Source organism: Augochlora pura, chromosome 4 (assembly GCF_028453695.1).
Source record: "Augochlora pura isolate Apur16 chromosome 4, APUR_v2.2.1, whole genome shotgun sequence".
Lineage (NCBI taxonomy): Eukaryota > Metazoa > Arthropoda > Insecta > Hymenoptera > Halictidae > Augochlora > Augochlora pura.
This window is the reverse complement of record NC_135775.1, coordinates 20,997,125-21,020,947: the sequence shown is the minus strand read 5'-3', so window position 1 is coordinate 21,020,947 and position 23,823 is coordinate 20,997,125. Positions and strand designations below refer to the sequence as shown.

The following is a 23,823-nucleotide window of genomic DNA, read 5'->3' as shown; positions in this document are numbered from 1 at the left end:
ATCGTTCGCAGCGAAACGATTGACAGGAAACGATCGGATAATATCCCCGCGTCAGTTAGAACCCGGAAGATCAGTGTTTCGATGGGATAGAGCACTCGATAGGGGGGGAGGGGGTTGAAGCAGATGAACCCTTGCCGGTCGTGTATGACGTTGGAAGCGCATCGGCGTGCAACGCAGCGTTTAAAGGAGATTACAACCAGCGTTCGAATTTCTGCCGTGCGAGTAGCCACGGGGGGGTAGGGGGGTAGTCACCCCCGCGCGGCGCGCTCACAGCCGAAATAGTACTTCAGCCGTCATCGCTTTCGTGCGTACGCGCGAGATTCCATAACTGCCGCGGGAAATACAGTAATCATTATTAACTCGGCGCAATCTCATTATCCGGTCGCGCTGTAAACCGCGCGCGCCGAATCTCTTAACGGAGAGGATACCAACCGGGGGTAGTAGCCCCCGTCTACCCTGTATCAGGCCGCGCTTTGTGTCGCCGCGGCCTAGCGAACCGTGCTCTAATTATATATAAGCACTTCCGAGGTTCACCGACTACACGTCGATCCCTCTCTATTGCCCCGTCAACTTTATTGCTGCGAATTTATATATGACAAGTTAACTATGCCAGTCGCTGTCGAACGTACGATGCCTCAACTATGCCGGTCGCTGTCGAACGTCCGATGCCTTCACTGTGCCAGTCGAACGTCCGATGATGAAACTCTACGCGCCTAACAGTAGCGGGACTCGAGTTTTCGAAGTACGTCGAGGAATTTAATGTGCTACCATTCCGGATGCTGTGTTGAAATATTTAATAGTTAAGGAGATATATTTTGTTTAGAGGTATCTGTGAAGACTCGATTCTCAAGTCTTGTAATGAGTTGTAATAAGTTTCCTTCACAGTAATTTTTCGTTCATTTAGGTAGTTATATCTGGAATTATTTTGATTAATTGCAAATTATTTATATTCTATGTAAATTATTTATATACATACTCCATAGCAAATCTACTAATTAATATAGAAAAAAATTGGTATTGATGAAAGTCTTCTAATTAATGCAAAAGAAAACTAATTCAGAAGAAAATTAATACAGAAGAAAATTAATACGGAAGAAAATTAATGCACAAGACAATTAATACAGAAGAAAATCTCCTAAATAATATGGAAAAAAAATTGATACAGAAGAAAGTCTTCTAATTAATAAAAAAGAAAATTAATACAACAGAAAATCTTCTAATTACTGCAAAGACAAAGATTAGCCTTACCAGTGTATCGTTTCTAGAGAAAGTCTCCATAAATAGATAATATAATCGGTGTTAAATTAAAACGTGAACGCCGAGTCGTAAGACACTTGTTTTTCTACAAATCAAGGGATGAAGAAACTACGGCGGGGCACGAAGAAGCGCGTTCATTCACCCTCATCTATTTTCCGATAATTTCTCCGATCATCTTCCTTTGTACAAAGTTCTAAAAGTGTGTGGTAATATTTTTTTCACGTTGTTTACGTAGTTGTTTTATCAGTTTCACGTGCCGGTGAACAAACATTTTTACCTTCGACGACACTGTCAATACTTTATTTAACGCGGCCGTGTTGTTACATGGCGTCGCGTTGACATTGTCAATTTAAGCAAAATATGTTACTTTTAATTACCCCTCCCCCCCTTCAATATTGTTTAATACTGTTTTGACGTCTAATTTCAGAAAAACTATAACTTTGAGGTGGTTCAAAGGAAACGCAGAATTCAAATCGAACCATAAAATCGACGCCCTCAGAAGTTTAAGGTAAGAAGTTAACAATCTTATTTTATTGTAAAGTATTATATAGTTGTTATGAGAACCAAGACAGCGAAATTTATATAAATTTCTGTAAATAATTAACGTAGTTACGGAAGTTGTATAAAGCAAAAGAAAATTCTATATTTGTCCTTTAATATTCCAGCTGAGTTTAATAAATATTGGTAAATAAATTACTATATAATAAATATTATAGTACCAAATAAAAATGACAAGAAAATTACAAAGGCGTTATAGAAATTACGATAGATATGAATCAATTTTGCACAAATTTAAAAATAAATATATTAATATCCTTCTGTAAAAAATATCAAGATGCATCAACTGATGCAACAGAAACTGTACCATTCCAAAAATGCTGATGACTGTCATATATCCTCTACCTCTTCATCAACAAGAAAACTAGCATAATCAGAAGACTCCCCTTCTAAAAACCATTTAATTTTAATCGAAAGACTTTTCACTGCACGCGACAACAATTATGCGAATCCAGGTACATCAATACACTTCGATCGTGCCCGCGCAATTTTGTTACAGCCTGTACACAAAGCCACGAATTCGTCCGAGCCTCGGGATCCGCTCTCGGTCGGCTTTCGAGTTTGATTAAAAAAAATCGAAAGTTTTAATCGAATTAATCCGGGGCCGGGGGGATCCGCGACGTGTAAAACGTTGCTTGAATTCCGTTTGTCTTCGCCGTCGTTCCCTGCCCCTCGTTAGTTATACCCGGTGCGTCCTAACAGCTTAACTGATTGCAATTACCGTAAATATCCGTAGCTGCTAATTGAAACGTAATAACGAACCATTCAATTTTTCAATCGCGGGATCCTGCGCGTAATTATTGCGACCGGCGACTCGCGCCGTCCGGGGAACGAAAGAATAACCCGGGGTGGGGGTGGGGGAGGAGGAGGAATCTTCGTTCCTATTGCGCGAAGATTATCCGGGATTGTCCGCGGCGCGTTTAGGGGACGGCTTCCGTGTTATCCGCGTAAGCCACCGTCACGCAGGAGGGGTCGCTTTCGGTGAATTCGCTGGAAAATTAATATCATTACTTCGCCATGCCGTGAATGTAATTGATTTTCCCGTAGGGTGTTCCGATATTGCATGCGTCCGGCCAGACGCTCCTGGTGCTCGCCGGGTTAAAACCCCGTAAGGGAGAAGCACGACAAATATTTCTTCCCTCCGATAGATCGCTGTGTTATTAACACTTTATCGACCGGTTAGCCGCTAGTGAAAATTTTCGTTTCTATTACGTTGGTGCATATATCGGATTTTGTAAGTGAGTATATAAAACTGCATATCTTTTTTCAAAAGCTATCGATTTAATCAAAATTTACCACATTTGTTTCAATATACTTTTTCCAACGCGAGTTTGATTCATAGATGTCTGTCTTCGAGAAATTCTGATCTTTCGGATCAATAAACTATAGTATGGAATTTTTCAGACTGTCTCCATTTACATACTGTTTAACCCATAAAAACTACGCATACGTCGTACAAAACAATTGCGAAATTAAATGAGGTAAAATATAAAATTTTATAAAATATAGATCTTTTGCCAACCGACTTTCACTATTTTAAACATTTAGGGTGTAATAAAGCAAATAAAAATATTTTTATTAAATCAACAGCTTTTGAAAAAAGTTTTATATATTTATTTAAACATCGGACATTTCCTATGCACCAACCTAATATTTTGATTTGATTTATCTTATTAATCGCGAAAGGTATTTAATATTTAAAAAGTGATATAATAATATTCAAGCTTGTAGTACAATCTAACGCGTTTATCTCAAGAATAGATAAAAAATTACTAAAAATTAAGATTCACAGGCTACCGATCCGGGGGAAAAGCCGATTTATAGGCTATCGATCGATAAAGTGTTAACAATTCCTATTTGCAATAGTAACAAAATCGTCTTCGCTGAATTTATACCATTTTCGTCATTATTTAGAACGTTGAAGCAACACAGCTGCAGAAACCAATTATATTTGTTGGCTAACATTTGCCCTTTTTGACAAATTGGTTTGTTATTAATAATTGGCCGTCTGCAATTATTATCTCTGATGAATTTATTTGTTCATAATGATTTTTTTTTCTGCTACTTTTATGATTGTTTGTAATAGTGGAATAACAGGCGGCGGGAAACGATTATATTTATCGAGGAACGTTTGCTTTGTTCGGTAAATTCATATTCAATTAATAATTGAGCGGTCGCCGTTGTTGTCCGTGCTTAATTTATGCGTTATGAATGTTTTCTTATAATTATCATAATTGCTTGCATCGCGCGAAATCAATTATTGATTCGTATACGGAGAACTCTAATTTTCTGGTTTATAGAATACTTCTTTAAATATTGTTATTTCTGAGCTAGTTTATAATTAGTTTGGAGGAGGCGTTAGTTTACTAAAGCAGTCCTGCATGTAATATGTTGTTGCGAAGTTAACAGGGTAACATAGTCTTCGTCTCTTGAATGAACATGGTCGGGCGAGGAACATTAAGTAACGGCGTACGGAAACAATGCTTTTGTAGAAAATTATACGATGTTTAATACTGTTAATAATTTAGTAGCAAATTGCTCAGACACCGTTCACTGCTTTTAATATTATTTGTTAAAAGCGTTTACTTGAACCTTATCATTATTAAATAAATCATAAGAGATTATAATAGAAAAGCCAAATTACTATTAACTTTAATTGTTAAATTTTAGATATGTAATTTGTTCTTTCTTTAAATCTCCGTCTCTTTGATACATATTTTTAAATATATTATATTTACCATTTTGTATTTGTTGGTTCCTCGCTGCATTAATTTCTAATAAATGCTTTTAATTCAAGAGCAGACTTTATGCGAAAAATGCAGTTGACATTTAAAGCTGTTTCATTTGCAAACTTTTAAATAAAATTGTGGAGAAACGATACAATGTTGTAATAAAAAAGCATACAAACCAAAGGTATCCAATCTTCAAGTTAATAATGTTATTAAATTATACTTTTCCTTACTTTTGATATCACGTCACACAATAGATCGTGAAATACTTATTAAGTTATTAAAACTTTTATTATTTATGAACGCATTCGACACATTGCTACAAAGTTTGATTCCGCAGAGATTTAAAACTCGTATATTTTATAACTAAAATTAATTGCAACACTGATCGCATCGAAACAAATTATTAAAACGATTTCCTCCAATAAGTTACCACAGATCATGCAGTATTAATTTTTCTTAAAAATTCTTGCGTCGTTTTTCAAAAAGAATGTAACCAAAGTTCGACATAAATACTGATCCTCGATGATGAAAAAATTCTCCATAGAATTGTTACGAGAAGGAATGCCAGCCTTAGGAATTTATTTAAAAAAAAAAGCGTTCATACAGAACGGAATCGATCCGCCGAAAGTTCCTTGAAAGCGAAACCTACAGCATTTATTAAAACAAACACGAGCAACCGAAATAGTTCATTTAACATTGTTACGATACCATCCGTCGAGCACTATTCGATACACAATTCCGCCGTAGAACTTTAATTAAAAAGTCGTTCCCGAAAACACGATTAAATTGTTACTTCATGCTCCCGGCCGAGCATGTTTCAAATCGAGCTTATTAAAAAGTAACGTAACTTCTTCGATAACTCGATGTGCCCAACCTGTCCGGAATACCACGGCGCTAGCTTGATCATCGGCAATAACGCGCCAATCGTCAAATTCATTTATCGAGTCGTTCAACGTTTTCTAGTTGATTCGTTCAACAATTGAAACGTCGCCCCGCAACGTAACAACAATCGCGAGCGAAAAAAAAAATGCCGCGGGTAACGCGCGCGGGAACGGCGCAACCGTTCTATTCTCTGTGAAAATTAATTGTCGCGGCAAGTATCGTTCTTTTTTTTTGTTTTTTACAGAAAAAATAAAAAATAAAAAAAACGCAAAGCTGACGTCTATCGGTTGTATCCGTGGCTAGGCAACTGCGCGCGATAAATTTTTCCCCGGTGACTCGACTGCTTTTTTTTCCACCCCTCTCCCACCCCCGGTCGCCGCCGACTAAGCTTTTTTCGCAAATTGAAACTGATCATGCGAGGCATGCGTCAGGTAATTACGGAAGCTGTGCCCGCGAACCGACTCGTCGGGAACAGGAACGGAACGGCCCCCGCCGCCGCCGCCGCCCGCCGCCCGGTGTAATTGTGTCGTCACGCTGCTCGTTTTCTGCCTCCGTAATTAAAAAGACTTTAGCCCGCGTTCCTTGTATTAGAGCCGTACTCTCCACCCTACCCCCTCTCTGACTTCTCGCGAATTAAAGGAACGGCGGCAAATAGAAAACAGGACGACGGTGGAACGCGGGGGAAAAAATTTCAGATCTGTTTAGAAAACGTGTCGCGAATGCGGACGCCATTATGGTCGCGGCCGTGTGTTTGGCGCTGCGAGGCGTTGATGTGCGCGGGATAGAGAGACGTAGAGAGGAAGTGAAATAGAGAGAGAAAAATAGAGAGAGACAGAAAGAGAGAGAGAGAGAGGGAGAGAAAAGTAGAAAGAGAGAGTGAGGGAGATAGAAAGAGCGAAGAATAGAGAGAAATAGAGAGAAAGAGAAATATAGAGAGAAAAAGAGAGAGATAGATTGAAAAAGAGAGAAATAGAGAGAGAGAGAAATATATTTATAGTGAAAGTGAGAAAGATAGATAGAGCGAGAAATAGAGAGAAATAGAGAGAAAGAGAAATAGAGAGAGAAAAATATAGAAAGAGAGAGTGAGAGAGAAATAGAGAGAGAAAAATATAGAAAGAGGGAGTGAGAGAGGTATAAAGAGCGAGAAATAGAGGGGGAGAGGAAGGCTGTAAAATAGAGAGGGAAAACAAGTATCTAAACCTGCATGGGGCGATATAAACAGTGAATTTATGTTCGTGCGGAGTATCGCGAATGCGCGGTCTATTACAAAACGATTTTCGCGTCATTGATAAAGAACCGACAGTGCCACTATTACAGCGCCGCAGCTTTCGATAAAAGGTGCTGGCGGTGCCAGGTTTTTACGGGAATCGATACCGTAAGATGCTCGTAACTAACCTTTATACTTTTCGAGTTGCGCGGGGCACACGGTGACGATGAAGCCGCCGAAGTAATTTGTTACAGAGAAATGGATACGCCCGCGGCCGTATTGGACCCAGAGGTTCATCGACAGTTCCAATCGTTCCGTATTTATTTCCCACGGTCTCAGGATGAATAGACTTAACAGAGTTTTCGGAATTTCTTTTTTTTCTTATGTTATTTATATAATTAAATTATTCGTTTCTTATTCGCGATGACGTTAGGCTCGTAGCTTTGACCGCCGTGACAACCACATGCGCATGACAAAACTGTATGGGTTCGAAAGAGAGCGCTTCATGTCACGTGTTATCTCTTCTGATATATTATTATTAAAAATTCTTTATTATTAAAGCTTCTTAAATTTATTTTCGTATCTTTATACCGTGCATTAATTCATATTTTCCGAAATTGTAACCCGCTTTTCCTAATCATCCTGGAAAGCCAATTCAATTTACAGCGATATTAATTTTTTCGAATTTATTTAGATATTTCATAGAAACAAAAATGTCTTGATCACTTTTTCCACCGCGAAGCCGAAACACATATTTTCGACCGCCATTCTGTTCGCTTTCCTCGCGCTCTATACTAATTGGAAATTTGTAAACTGAACGAAAGCACGAATTGAAAAGATCGTTTACAATTTGTAATTTCAGCTCGCCGAAACGGCGATGCTATTGTTTTCTACATTTGTTAATCCGGCGGCGCGAGGCCGTGGAAATTTTCGTTGAACGATGAAACAAATGTTCGCGGCGCGCGGATAATGGAAATGGAAGTGTAAGAAAACTGTCCACTATTGCTATTGTTAAAGGTCACTATTGTTAAAGATTACTATTGTTATATGTTACTATTGTTAAAGGTTACTATTATTAACGACGTATAATTATTTTTACGTTTTCTAAAACACGCTGCTGTACTAACTCGCGACGATGACTTTAATCGTGTCGGAGCCAGGCATCCGAAAGCTTACGTTCTTGAACTTGGGGAGACCATTTTCGGTGTACATAAGCTGCCGCGTTGTTTGCGTGTACGCGTGGCGTCCGTGTGCCCGGAAGTTAGCTTTGCCTTGGGCGCATCTAAATCTTCATCTAATTTGCTAGCATCTATAGGCAGAGCTGCGCTAATACTAGACGCATTACCAGCTAATTGTCGTCATTAAACTATTACTGCTCGAACAATCCCCCGCATTGGTATTGCAGTTTACTTACTGTCGCAGCGCGCCATGATTTGTGCCCTCTTTACTTGTCAAGCCGGTTCTACTATCCGCGAATAAATTATTACGGCGCACGTGCAGCCGTCGAGCTGCATTAGATATACTAACAACAATCTTACGTTGTTTGATACATTTAATAACAGATCCTATCGAGAAACATTTCATTTTTCCTAGCGTTGTATCGAATAAACAATTCACGTTCGATAATAGTTCAACGTGTTTTTTATCGCGCAACTGTTCATATTTGTTTGTTCTGTATGTTCGACAAAATTGGTAGGATGTAGTTTTGATATCAAGAGAAAATAAATAACAGTCGTGTGCGACGGAAATTCATTACAACTTCACGATCGATATTACATATAAATAAATGCAATTGGATAAATTGAAATAAATCAAATTAAATATATTTTCGGTGTTTGAAAACAGATATACATATATGCCATAATCGGTATGCTATAATTAAATGTAAATGCCATACAAATTAAAAGACTGTAGATTTTCTGTGCTTCAGTCGAAAATAGCAAACTTAAAATTCGAAAAAGTCGTGAGAAAAATTCGCGAACTCTTATAACATTACCAACGAAAAATAATTAAAGTATGGACTATACTCTTTCGTCTGTCAATTTATACAACTATCATTCCGCTGAAACATCCGTCGACAATTCGAAACAACGATACGCCCGGGTCAGCGAGCACCGGCCGCGAAAGAAGAGACAGCTCGCCCCCGCGGGCGGTTTCATTACCGCGGATGATTAGTAAAACGTTAGCGCAAACATAGGAGCGAACTATGCAAATTATCCCGGCTATTACACGTCCTGTTTACTTGCAAATCACGAGTTTCAATATCATTGTCCTCCGCGTCGACCGCCGCGCTCGGATACCTGTTACTCGGTATAATCGGAATGATATTTCATACGAATTAAATTCGCCGTTCCGATGTTAATTACTAAATTATAGTTTCCGCGGCGGTGCGGCGCGCGCAATAAGGTCATTGTTTAACGCGACGATCGGGGAGGAGGGGAGGGGGGGCACCGCCCGATAAGGCAAACGATAACGAAGAATATCGCAGTAATTATCATCGGCGGGGCGAACAATGCGATCGCGTCGCCTCTCCCTCCCCCCACCCCCCTGCCATCCGCCCCTCCCTCTTGTTTAGTAAATCGAGGAACGCGAGGAAATTTCGTTCTGATCAATATGCACATAGCTCGGACGACTTTCTGGAAATGAGCACGGGCCGACGCCGTCGCAAAAATCTCCATAACCTTTCGCATAAGGGATCATAAATCATCGCGGCTCCCCCGGCGATCCCCGGCGCTTCTCCACGGCGAGACCTGACGCGAGACTTCTGGCTTTATATCGCGAGAACCGAGCTCTCTCGCCTCTCTGTTTTATGTATTACATAAGGCCGGGGCCGCAGTGTACTCGCCACTCGATAACGTTTCCCATTTTACGTATATATATGTATATATGGATGTATATCTATATATATATATATATCCGTGATTAAGGTAAAAGTACCTGTTATGGAACGCTTTTCAGGGGATATAACATTATCATCGATTTTATTACAATTTACCCTTTACAGCCGGACCCATTTGATCTCGAAATCCGGAATGGTCTTCTGTCCTACGATATCTACGTTTTATATTAACAATCTGCCAACGGGGACGGGTCATTTCTGACAGCAGAAAATTTTATCTTCTATTTTACTATGACTGAGATTTGATAATTTGGGTCAAATATAGCTTGGCATTACCTTTCGACTGTTAACTTAATATATATACACGATAGTTACACTTTTAATATCATTTTTTACTAGAAATAAATTTCATAATGTAAGCGTTATTTTTAAACGTGATATAACAATTTTTAATGGCGCTTAAAATCGCCAAACGACAGTAGAAGTGTTAAAGGGTTATTGTTAAATATTTTTACTAAAGTTTGATTTATTTACCAATCTCTCGATTGTTTATTTACCGGATAATAGATTCTTTTAAGTCATACAAATGAAGAGCACACAATGCGAAATAAAATAGTACGACTAAAATAGTAAACTACAGGAACGTACCTATTATGGAACACCGTGTTCGTACCACGTCCTCCTGTTCCACATTCAGTGTCCCTATCGTGGAACGATCGTTTTAAATATCCGTTTTATTAGAATTAAAAGTAACTGCTCGGTGAATTAGGAGCTATTTCTCATCTTCTCGATAACACCGATAACTTAGTTTAATGAAATATTACCGGGGTGAGAATTTTTATGCAAATGTCAACGGTATTATCTTATCGAAGAGAGAATTAAGGAACCATGCTAACCGTTTCGAGATCTCGAAAGTAGGCTATGAATTTAATCAAGCATTTCACGTGTTTATTTTCTGATATGCCCCGCAAAATTTGCATGCGGGTGGCTAGACGCGCATGAAACCTACAATTTTATTAATATGTTCGTCTCTATCGCCGAGAAATTCATTACCATAGTTAAGCACTGTTAAACACGATTTGCGAAACACGCTTGTAACGCGTAATTTCATTTTACTTAAAAAATGCTTCTCGTGTAATAATTCCTTTTGTGGGCGATGCTTTGTAATATTGCTAATGATTTAATGCGTTCAACTTGTTTATTCATTTGAGGCATAGCTTAATATTAAATTTATATTATATTAGATTTATAGTTCGTATAAATTAGATTCAGAGATCATATTTTATTCATTTATTAGATTTACAGTTTATTGATACTCAATTCATAGTTTATACATATTTGATTCAGAGATTATTGGTTCTCGATTTATAATTTATATATAATAGATTCAGAATTTATTTATATTCGCTTCATAGTTCATCTATATTAAATTCATAGTTTATATACATACATACATTAAATTCATTAACTTATCTACATTAAATTAATAATTTCGTCACACATAAATGCAATAAAAATATTAAATCATTTCCGCACTTAATATAATTCAAGCTACGATATTAAACCCTTAAATTCATAGCTGCAGTATTAAACAAATGAATAAACAATGATTAATAATTATCAACAAATAATAATCAATAATTGTCAATAAATAATATCAGAGCTATTTAATCTAACACCGCAGCACTTTCAAAATTCCTCTATAGCGTCGCGTTCCATCTCCGTCGAAAACAAGAACAAAAGATCCGCGTTCTAATCGCGTTCTCTATACATACGGGCGACCGCTGGAAAAATTCCGAATAGCAGGGAAAGGGGTGAGTCGAGCCGGGCCGAAAAACCCGCGGATTCGGAATCCGGCAAAATAAATAAATTTACAACTCCCGTTGCTCCTCGACAAGTTGTGAAAGGACCGGGAGAACTCGATAGCCGGTACGAGTCGCCGGTAGAGATCGATATTTCTCTGGAGCGCATCGACGTCGTCGTCGTCGTCGTCGTCGTCGGTGGAGGAAAAAAAAGGTGCAGCGTTTTCATGTCGGTGCATGGTTTCTATCAATGCACAAGGAAGTTCGCCGGCTGGTGTGTACGGGTAGAGCAGGTCAGAAATGATACTCCTCTCCTAGGAAGATTTAACAAGTTTTTCCCCGATTGCCACTGCCCTGGAACTACACGGAAGAAAGTAATCCTGCTCGACGAAGCGGACTAAAGCAGTGTCGTGCCGTATCAAGGAGCGCGGGTCCGCTCCAAAAATTTTCTCGTTCCGAAAGAAAAAGCAACCGCTAAACGACTCCTGGCACGTGACGGCACCCGGTGAGACAGAATGAGAGCGTGACGCAAATAAAATAAGAAGCCGATTTCGCTATGTACCGATGTACCAGACGACGCGCGTGTATGTACATACGTATACGTGTGCATGTATGTAGACACGCGCGTGTGTGTGCGCGACTTTTCTTCGGCTAGCGGAATGATGAAGTGAAACTTGCCAATCCGATTTAACGTTTCCTTTTCGACCGTATTTTATGATACTCTGTTTGCACTTACATATATATAGATACCGACGGGTCGAGCTCTCCCATCCTTTGTGCGCCGTTCCAGCCAATTTCACACGGAAGCGAACCTTTTTTATTAATCCCAAAGTCCGCTTAATATTCTATTTCTTTTCGCAATCATGATAACTGATTTATTTCGCGAAACGGAAACGCGGAATGAATGTTGGAGCTGGGATATTTATGTTATGGTGTCTGCGATTGGATAGACGGAATATGGGGATCGTTAATTGTTGTTAACTTTTGTTAATCTAGAGTTTTAACATTGATTAATATAGAATTTTAACATTTATTAATCTGGAATTTTAACATTTATTAATCTGGAATTTTAACATTTATTAATTTTGAGCTTTATCGTTTATTAATTTTGAGCTTTATCCTTTATTAATTTAGACTTTAAATAGCGTAAAATTCATAAAATACTTTTAACTATAATTTACAAAGCAATTTAGCAGTGAAGAAAGTATAGACTTCGTAAATTATTCTTAATCTTGGTTAACAAATCAATCCATTGCTTAATAAAGCATAAATCTCACGAAACATTGTCAATCTTAATTAACAAAGTAATTTACCAATCGAAAAAGTACATAACTCGTAAAATATTCTTAATTTCCATTAACAAAGCAATCCGCCAGTCAACAAAATACAAATTTCCTAAAATATTATTAATTTCATTTTACAATATTTATCTACATATTTTACATTGAGAACATTTTGACATAGAGACATTTTTGTACCTGATGATATATGCGAGCCAGTTAGTTTCACCGAAAATAAGTAAAACGTGTCTAATGCAACACGTCCCGCCGCCGTAGTTTGGTTTTCGCGAAGTTGGTAGTTTGAAAATCCATCTATCGGCGTCCGACCACAATGTCTACACGGTATACAAGTATAACTACTAGGAAACAATGTTGCCGGCGAATGCTGCTGCCTGTCAGTTAAACTTGGTTCCAGTGAATTCTTGTCCGTCAAAACTGTGTATCGGCGATAACTGTATCGGCGATTCCGACGTAAACCGATACGAGATGTCTCTGAAGGGTAGTTTTTGTTCCCGCTATGTTTCTGTTGTTAAAACAATTCCCGCGACAATAGCTACAGCCACCAAACGTTTCCGAAACTGATATTTATTTGGAGTTGTTTATATATAATAAATGCTCGAGAAGAAAGAAAATTATAATTAATCATTTTAACCCTTTGCACTCGAAGTTATTTTAATCATAAATATGAAATAATTTTGTGGCTCATTGTATTCGTATTTTATGTAACAAAGTTCACTTTTATGCATACGAAATTAATTCTTGTTACTCGTAACAATAGTTTCACCTATTTAACAATTTTTTAAATCTAATTAAAATTATCTTAAAACGTGATAGGACGATTTTGACGGTGCCTCAGAGTCGCCACTCGAGTACAAAGGGTTAAAACTGAGAAGCTACATAGACACTTTGTCAATTATTCAGTCATCCAGTTGAAAATAATTCAAGTATTTTTAATCACTGCTTCGTATTTGATTTACTCTCATTTTTAACAATATAATTACATACTAAATATATAATTTCAATATATAAAATTAAGAAAACTCGAAAATTAATAAAGAACCAAAAACTGTCGTTCGACAGAGATGAAAGTACATGTTGCAAGCATAATCGTTCGACTACCCCATTGGTTTTCCAAACCGGCCAATCGAACCCAATCAAAAGAATCTTAGATGTCGAATTGATCGATATTCATGAGTACATATTGAACACGGGACCCCGCCGGCAGTATAAAGCGCGGATGAGCCGTCGACGTGGCCAGAATCTTGTTTGTCCTGTGTCGCCGTAGAAAATTATGCGCGTCCGCTTGTTTGAGCTCTCGTATTTGTGCGGTTGTCAGCTACTTTCGATTGCGTGCGGCGAACGGTGCCCTCCCGCGGCGCGAATTTCACCCGAAGAGGACGGATTCGAGGCGGATAAATGAAGGAGGAATTGCTGGCGGTGTTGGTAGTGGTGATGGTGATGGTATTGGTGCTAGTATGACGATGGTAGTGGTGGTAGTGTGACGATGGTGGTGGTAGTGGTGTGACGATGGTGGTGGTGGTAGTGTGACGATGGTAGTGGCGATGGCGGTGGTGGTAGTGTGACGATGGTAGTGGCGATGGCGTGGCAGTGGTGGTATCGACGATAGCGGGCACGGTTCGGCAAGGTGGCAGCAGGCAGTCCGTGGGGTTTGGCCCAGGGATATATGGCGGTCGATTACACAGGAAAAATCGTAAGCACGCAAACCACTTTACGATTCAATTCGCCGTGGTAAATCACGCGTGAACGAGAATCGATTTAATGTTCCCCGAACGCGTGCACGTGATGTGGACAATGCGCCGCTCCGAAATATACGCGATGATGAACGAGCATCACCTACTGCCGTGCCGAAAGTTGGTTATCGCCTAAAGATCCGCCGCTTCCTATTACCTCCGTGCGTGTACGGTACAGGTGCCAATTACTGTGCCCTGACAGTAGCCTTCGATACTATTTCCTATTTCTCTTTTTACTACAATTGTAGCAGCTTAAATGACGTTTCTTGAAAATTCCTTTTGTCGATATTAATTTATTTTTATATTAATCAATATTAATTTTTTTATAACAGAAGTATAAAGTCGTCTTTGAATAATAGGAGAAATTTCGTAATCTGTGTAATTATATCTATGTAATTAAAGTAATTGATCTTCATAAGTGTTATTTAGTCGAATATTAATATCATACTTAATCCAATAGAACTCCGACAAACGTTATTTTATTTTTACAACGATAGTGTCGCAAGGTATAAAATAAAAATGTAGAATGTTTCATACTGAAGCTTTCGGTCGCAATGGAAGGATTAAAAATGCGTAGCACAGTGTACATTGTTCAATACACAGCACAGTCTACAATGTTCAACGCACAGCACAGTCTACCATGTTCAGTGCACAGTAATCTAGCACAAAGATGGACCAAGTCCTCAACGTGGAATTATTATTGCGCGCTTACGGTTCAGTTTGCGAAACATAGTTTAAAACTGCGCGACGTCGCGGACCGTGGTACATCACAATAACGGTCTAATAACGAAACAAAGTAGGTTGTAAATACGGCGCATTAATTAACATTTAAGCCATTGTTCGCCGACGAAACGAAGTTTGACATCCGCTGGACACGCTCGACTACGTTTCGCGTTTCTACCGGCAACAATAAACTCTCTCGTAGGATACGACTCTATTACAGGCTTCCCATTCACGCTATTATCTTTTATCAGGTTGCAAATAGTTGTTGCGCCCTGCGCGAACAATATCGCGGATCTAGCCGCATTCGCAAACATTAACGCAAACTGAGAATGATCGGTAATGGACTGACACGTGAACTGCCCGAGCGATTTTACGCAGAGCACGGACATGATTTATTATCAATTCCGCGGAACAGGGCGCAAAAGCTAATGGAAATAGAATCGCATCCTAGATAAAGTTCCGCGTGTAAATCTATTCGAAACAATACCGTCGAAAATCGGCTATCGATAATATCCCCACCCCCCTCCCGCGCGCGGTACGCGCAACGCGGAGTTTCAAGAGTAAATATATTTAACTGGTAAACTTCCGGTAAATGCGTTCGGGCCCCCCTTCGCGCGCACACTTATTGGCCGAGTTGTCGGCGCGCCGGAAGCCTCTATTCGGAGATCTATAACTCGAACCGTATCCGGTGGAGAATAATTAAGCCGCTAAACTGGAAAGTTCCTCCGCGGCAAACAAATTAAGAAGAAACTTTCGAATCGAATTATAAACTTGCCGAAGAAATCGGACGAATTTTGGATACGATACTGATGGCGTGTTCGGCGAAATGCGCGAAACATGTGGCCGAGGAAAAGTATTCCTTTTACCTGCCGTTTATTGCACCTCGTCACCGTTGACGCTTACTTTAACCCTTAGCTAACAATAATATACTAAGCTGAGATAACATACTTGGCTAAAAATTAATTAATATGCATTGTCATTTAACTGGAACAATAATGACGAATAGAAAAGGGGTACCTTTCATAAGGAAATCACGAAAATTAAGGATTCGACAAAATTGAAAATAAACAGTACCAAGCGGATAAGCGGCTCGCGATATCTGCGCGGACCGCAAAGGGTTAAAGGGTCTACGAGGGAACGAGTCGGTCAATCCAAGCCAGCCTACCGAGCTGGTAACAGCACCTGCGGATTAACAACTTTCTAGCCTTCATTGTTTCAATATAGTCGTAAAGTATAATATTGCTTAATGTGTAAATAGTAACAAGTTACATCCGAGATACAGTCAGTCCCATAAGTATTCGTACCCTCGTTGCTTATGAGAGAAATCTGTTGAAATCAAGTAAAATTTTGCAATAAACTTTTCATTATGAATGAACACATGTATAAAGTTTATTTATACCAAATTATAACAAAATTGATTAACTAATGACAAAGATATATTGATTTTACTCCTCGTAGTACATAATAACAGTCGACAAAAGTATTCGTACCACTGTAGATTTTGTAAGCAATGAGGGTGCGAATACTTATGGGACTGACTGTACATGCACTTCATTGTGTTGGTGGTCGAATAAACACGTAATATATAAAGTATTATTCGATCATCCCGACCTCGTAATCCCAACAGATACGTTCAGCGAATTCTAAACGCGCGGCGGCGACGACGACGACGACGACACATTCGGTGAAATCTGTTACGATGGCTGAAACACGTGAACCTCGATTTTCCTGGAACGACGCGAATAGTGTAATGCATCGCCGATGCGCCGGCATTGTCAATCGTCGATCCGAGCATCTGCCCTCGATTACCGGCTCGTTACTGTTTTATCTTCTCGTGCATTTACGAGCGGCCCGGGGGCCCCCGCCCGTTGTCCCACAAATAAACGCTGATCAGTTAACCTGCGTGCACTTTTTATGACGGCGTCGCGCGGGGTCCACTCGTGAAACTGTTGACGATTAATTGATTGTTTGCCGAGCCGTTTTGCGCGGGTCTTGTTTACCGTTTATATTTACGCAAACACCGGGGAAATATCAAAATGCAAAATGCACTTCGGTGAACGCGCCGCACCGTTTTCAAGAACGCTGCGACGCGGCGTGTACACCGTGAAGTTTTGCATAATGCCGCGAGAATTATGAATTTTTATTTGGAATAATCGTGGACCGAAGATGTATTGTCAGCTAAAATTTTTAATTTAATTTAATATAAATATTAGATTAAAATCGCTTGACGAGAGTAGCGTGTTAGAAGCTTTGTATAGTTCCGTTGATCGATGGTAGAACACTTGACGATACTCCGCGATATTTTATAAATTTAGCATTATGTGATAGAGATGATCGTGGACAATGTAATTTCATTCTCATTGTATGAATCATAATTAGGTAATGGCATTATGTCGGTTATTAATATGAATTTTATTCAGTCGAGAAATGTTTGTATGGACAGGTGTAGTACGCAAGTGCTAGTATATTTATATGATATATAACATTATAATTATATTGTAAAAGTATTAATGCATATATTATGACTACATTAATATCAAAATATAAAACATAAAAATATATTATATAAATACAACCCCGAGTGTTTTTGTAAGTTCGGGGAATATTCATTGATAAAACAAGTTACTAGTATATGTAATTTAATATATAATATTTTAAATATATTACAAATGTATTAATGAATATATTATAAATATATTATGTAATATAATATATAATATATTACATAATATATTCATCTGTAATTAAATATTGATATACCAATAGAACATAACACGCCACCTCCGCTTTAAAAACAAAAATCCATTTTCTCAAAATCGTCCAGTCTCAGCATTATCGTAAATAATTACGGTAACTTTCGTATCGAAATAAAACGTGATCGCATCAAATATTTCTCCACTTAATCACCGCGCCCGTAATCAAAATGTAGCGCATATTTTGCGATTCCGCAGTTACTTCTCCGCGATTCAATATTAATAGACCGGTGGAATAAAATATGCGTCAGCTCGGCGGGATTCACTTTGAAATCGGTGGGATTCGATTCGGTGAGAATCGTATAGAGCCGTCGGTGACGGGGGATGTACCCGGTGAACGACGAGGGGCTCTGTTCTATTATGGACGATCCGCGAACGTTTACACATGGGTCAGTTGTTCCTCCCCTACCCCCTCCTCCTCCCCTCCCCTCCTCCCCTCCACCCCCATGAAATTTCGTTTCTTGCCACTTGAGCAGCCTTGTTCCTGTGATTGCACGATTACGAGGCGGTGATTATTTGCTTTGCCACGGCGGCGTGTCACCGGTGGTCCAACGGGTGGGCGGGGGCGGGGTGGGGAGGGAGGGAGGCGATCGCGTTTTCCGTCGCAGTGGACGTGTACCGACCGCGCGCGCGCGCGCGGACTTTTAATTATTCAATTAAGCACGCGTAACCCAACGTAAAACGGCGCGGCGCAGGGGTCGCAGGCCTGTTAAATTTCGTAACACTTCGGGGTCTGAGAGCACCGGGTTTCGCGCGCGCTCGCATCGCGTCGCCCGTAAGCGCATATCCTCCCTTAGAGCCATCGTTCACCGGCAACACGTTCTTCCCGGTGTGTTAATGCGTCGGAACATTCGATATTAATGCGGATGATGGAAGACATCGACGGCGCACGGGACGGTTCTCTCTCCCTCGCGCGCCGGTGACCGAATTTCGTCGGTCTATCTAACATGTATTAAGTGCGCTAATAGACGATCCATTATTTCTTAATAAGTTCATTACGGCTGCCTGCGCCCCGGATGTTTAGGCAAACCCTGATCTCTATGCAGGCTCTCCGGGAAGAGGAGAAGTGTCCCAGATTGAACGTTTCCACCGTAAATGTATTTTTTCTAATTTTTTTTTTTATATTAGTTATTTATTGTCGCATCAATACTTTCCTGTTCTCTTTTCATGATGGTCGATCAGTTTTATTAAATATTTATTTCTTTTGTATTTATTGTTACTTTTGGTCTACTCTTTTCTCATGGCTAAATATTTTTAGATAAAAATAAAACGTTCATGTATGATATTTTATTTTTCTTGGAATATTTTCATGAAGTATAAATTCGTTTTAAATTATTCTCTTCTTTATACGAATAGAATATTTAAATCCGCTGTATTTCGTGCACTTTTGTCACGTTTCGTTGCTTTTAGAACATTTTTATGAATTATCAATGTATACTGGACCTCTCCCTTCTCTTTCTCTGATGATTAAACATTTCCGTAATGTATAAATTCGTATTATATTATTCTGTTATGTAAGTAGGAATTATATTTTACTGTGCTTTCTGCACTTTTATCACGTTCCGTTGTTCTTCAAGTGTTCTTAAACCGCATAAATCTATGTTATATTTTGCTAAATATTTTCTTCCGGCGGACAATCATTTTTGTAAAATATAAATTATTAGACGTCTTATTAGACGTTGTTTTCTCGTTCTGATGTACAATCATTTTTATGGATCATTGAAGTAAATTGAATATTTAGATGACTATATATTTTTGTAAAATAGAAATTCGTTTGATAGTTTTACGCTCTTTATATAAATTTTGTTCTACTTTTTTTTATATGTATATTAATAAAGAACAAAGCACTTTAATTCTGATAAATAGATAGATAAATTTAATTGTAGATAGATAAATTTAATTGTAAATAGATAAATTTAATGTTAGATAGATAAATTTAATTTTAGATAGATAAATTTAATTCTGGATAGATATATTTAATTTTACATAGACAATGTTTTTTTTATAAAATCGTTAACCTCGACACATGGACAACAATCGCACGATTTCGTAGAATTTCGACAAATCGAAAGTAAAAAATCGAGCGTCAACAAATTCGCGAAATTTTACAATTGAAATGTCAAACATCGCGCTTCGACGACACGTTTTTGACGTCGACGAAAAAAACACGAAAAAAAAACAGTAAAAACGGCGCGCGAACGCAAAATTCGGGCCTCGTGATTCGTTTTATTATGTCGTCAGGAAATAATGAATTAGTCATCGGCACACGTAGCACAGGCCAAGCAGAAATTCCTCGTTTCGGAACTTAAGCTCGGTTCGTTCGCTTCCAAAGTGCTTCATAAACTGCTGAAGTGAGACACTTGGGCCTGGGAGCAGCCGCATTATGCGGGAGTACGGAGACGCGCGGCGGTGAATGATGCGTCCTAATGCATGTCCTATATGCTTCTGCATGAAGTTGTTAAAGTGTTGAAATTAATTGTGCTATCTGTTATGGTTACAGAGTTATTACTACAGTGAATCCGAATGGAGCGGTAAGCATGAAAGTCAAAGTAGTTAACGCTGCCGAATGCTTGTCATTAGCATCGCCCGGGTACGCGGGAACTGTTCGAATCGACAATTAGGGGTACGTTGACGTTTCCAACAAACCCTTACCCCACCCCCCGCCTCCGCAAGGATTCTTCCCGGCGACAATTAAAATTTGAATAACAAATGATTTCCACGGAGCGTATGAACGCATCGAGGAGTCTCCTTGACGCTGTCGAGGTGCCCTCGGGATCGAAGAAAAATTTCTTGAGAACTGAAAACGATCGTCTACATTTATTTGAATCTCATAGCTTCGCGTTAACTACATCGATTTAAATTTATAGATATAATATTATATTCGAAGTAACATTAATGTGCTTAACACGTTGTAGACCGGTCATCCGGTCGTAAAATTTTCGTTTCTACTCTGATTTTATTTATCTCATCTTTATATATTTAAAAAGTTAAATAATAACATTGAAGCTTGTAGTACAATCTAACACATTTATCATAATAATCGATACAAAATTAATGGTTATTATTGCAACCGATACACAGGCTACCGATCGGGGGAAAAAGCCGATTTATAGACGGTCGAAAAAGCCGATTTATAGACGCTCGAAAAAGTGTTAAAATTCGAACACAATGTTTAGAGGTCCTACAGCTTTAAATCCTGATTTTTATTGTATTTCATAATAGATTTACGATGCGTTTAAGATGTAAAAACAGACGCAACGTCGACGTATAACCATGTGACATAAATTACGAGGTAATTACGAAGGTATAGGTTGCCGCAGTTGGATATGCGCGCCAATTACGATTAATATCGATAATCAACGCGGTGATGTGCGTCGCGACTATTATCGTCAACAAACACAGTTCGACTGTTCTAATTAGGGCACTTTCTAGTTAGGTAAAGGGTTGTGTGCACACGGTCGCAGCGAACGGACGGTCGCATTTGTTGCGCAAACGGAAATAAAGCCGGGTGTGCGAGGTCTTTGTGCGGAACGTACAGCGTTTCTAAAATTTACGTTACGCTCTTTAAGGAGCAACTTGGATAGTCATCCATTCTTTACAACTAGTTCCCCGGCGAAGCCGTCTGCGAAAGAATTTTTCAGGCGCTCGCCTCCTTGTCATTCTACGTGGAACTCTTTTGTTTTCCGCTTCTGACGTGAACTACGCTCGGAATTGTGTCCGCTTCAGCTCATTAGAGATTGAAGAGAAACATCCACTAGACTGCCATAAGTATTCGAACAATTTCGCCGAAGTATGGAATTTTGTTCTAATTAATCGTTTAACAATGCACGCTCGCGATGATGCGACCATAGTCGCAAAAGTTGGACGGCAAAATGTTTCTTTGGACACAAAGTGGATTATTTTGGGAGTGCCTATTTAGATTTTTAAACGAGTGAATATTGCAATTAGGAAAGGTTGATCTAGAAATATTATATATATTCATTAAAATGCTTAGATTATGATCCTATGCTTTATAAAGAGCTGTTTTATATTTGGTTCTAGTATTCTCCATTTTTAACCCCTTGCCGTACCATTTTCTTTACAATTATTGCGATTAGAATATTATCGATCCCACTAATTTCTTCGAAGGAAAAGGAATTTTATAAACATTACGTCTAGTCGAATGTTTAAATATTGGTGACAAGAGAATAGAAGCTAACAGCTTATTGCTATAAATCTGCATCACGAGTCTGACTCGTTAAAGTACGGTAAGGGGTTAACAAGTGTTATTGTAATATTATCTGCAAGTGGTTAAATAACTCGTAATCTTTAAAACCTGAATATAAATTTAAAAAATAGTAACTAATTCTGACGTAAATTACATATATTATATATTAAATCTATCTCTTTCCTTCAATAGCATTAAAATATCGAAAACATATACTATATAAATCGATATTCCAGCGACCATATTCAAGTAAAAGATCTCTTTAAAAGCAGCTGTTTTTTCAAAACATTTGTACAGAAAGCGTCTCCAATAAACCTTCCGTAGTGTGAAAAGAACGTAAATGGAAAACTGATTAAAAGACGCTGAACAAGCAGTAACATAAAACCGAGAGGATATCCATGTGAAAAGCCCACTCCCAGCAGCACCGTGCGCACCATCTCGCCACAATCGTGACAAAGGGTGGCCAAAACCGAAAAGCGTCGCATTTATGGACAGCCGGCCGTTTAACGAGTGCAAGCTCGATTTCGTTTCAATTTCGCGACCCGTTGTCACCGTTCCGGGAACCGCGTATTAATACAAGGGCGTTGAAATTGGTTGCCACATGTACACAGAGAGAGAGAGAGAGAGAGAGAGAGAGGGAGAGAGGGAGGGAGACGAACGGGGTTCGATCCGACGAGCGCATTTTCGATTGAATTCGTGGGTCCTCGAGCGAAGTGGCGAGCGTAACGTCTCGGAAAGTGGGCGATGCATGCGAATGCGTCTCGAGTAACCCGACGGCGGTCCTTATCGGGTCGATCGGGTCGTTCGAGTCGCGTTCGGACACGGCGTAAGGGTCGCGGATAATTGAACGCGTTCGAGCGAGCACCGTCGACGAATATCCAAGGAATCGGCCGGCCGACGACGAGGGACGACGAGGGACGACGAGGGACGACGTACCTTGGCTGACCGCGATCCCTTCGATAACCAGGAGAAAACCAGCGAGTAACAGAACGGCGAGCCAACGACACCACATTTTTAACACTTGGTTCACAACGTTGTTGTATCACCGTTTCGATCGTTTATCCCACGTCGGACCGCTTCTGGTCAGCGCGGCGCGCACCCCGCCGAGAGACGAACGCCCGTCGGCGGCTCGGGTTGATTCAGCTTTGAAATCGGTCTGCCGACCGGCCCGATAAACCCCCTAACACGCTACTCTAGTTACAACACTTGTGCCGTGTTACGCAACTCGCTCCAGTTAACACGTATCCCGATCGCGAGCCACACCGGGAGGAAACCATCTAAAACATTCCCGCGGCCGGGGTTCAGCCCGATGATGTCCTCGTCGCACAGGCCGCAGAGTCAGTCGCGTGCTTGGTTCGCGAAGGCGAGCGCGCGACACGGACCGTCGGCGACGGGTCCACTCAAGTTCTCCGCGGCTCGGACGACGACGTCGCGCTCTCTACGGAATTGCCGGATGATCCGGCACTCTGCGGGGGACCGGCGAGACGGAGCGAACGATCCAGCCGGATAAATCGCGCGTGAAAGCCCGCGGATCGGTCCCGGTCCGGCTTGAGCCGCGCTCGCGGTTATCAACACGCCGAGTATCGAGAGAGAAAGAGAGCAAGAGACGGAGGTCTCCTCAAGCAGGCCGCTGCGTCGCGTCGAAACCGAACCGTAATCCGCTGCAGCCGCGGCGATCGCCACGCTCCGTGGTTTCCTCGATCTCGCGCGAATCGTCGGCCGCGATCATCGCGACCATGCCGCACGGCTGTCGTCGCATCGTTTCACTGAATCCTTGGGTCAATTGACGGTCCCCGTATCCAGGTCGGTCGAGTCACGCGACGAGATCACAC

The 23,823-nt window shown here is 40.0% G+C and overlaps 1 protein-coding gene across 1 annotated transcript in view; it reads right to left on the bottom strand.

Moving 5' to 3' along the window:
* Dpr1 (defective proboscis extension response 1) overlaps window positions 1-23,005 on the bottom strand; it is a 528,341-nt gene extending 505,336 nt beyond the window's left edge. Inside the window, exon 1 of the mRNA XM_078178615.1 lies at window positions 22,928-23,005. Coding sequence (XP_078034741.1) covers window positions 22,928-23,003 — 76 coding nt within the window. The 5' untranslated portion in view covers window positions 23,004-23,005. The remainder of the gene's footprint in view (window positions 1-22,927) is intronic.
* Window positions 23,006-23,823: the final 818 nt, after the last annotated feature.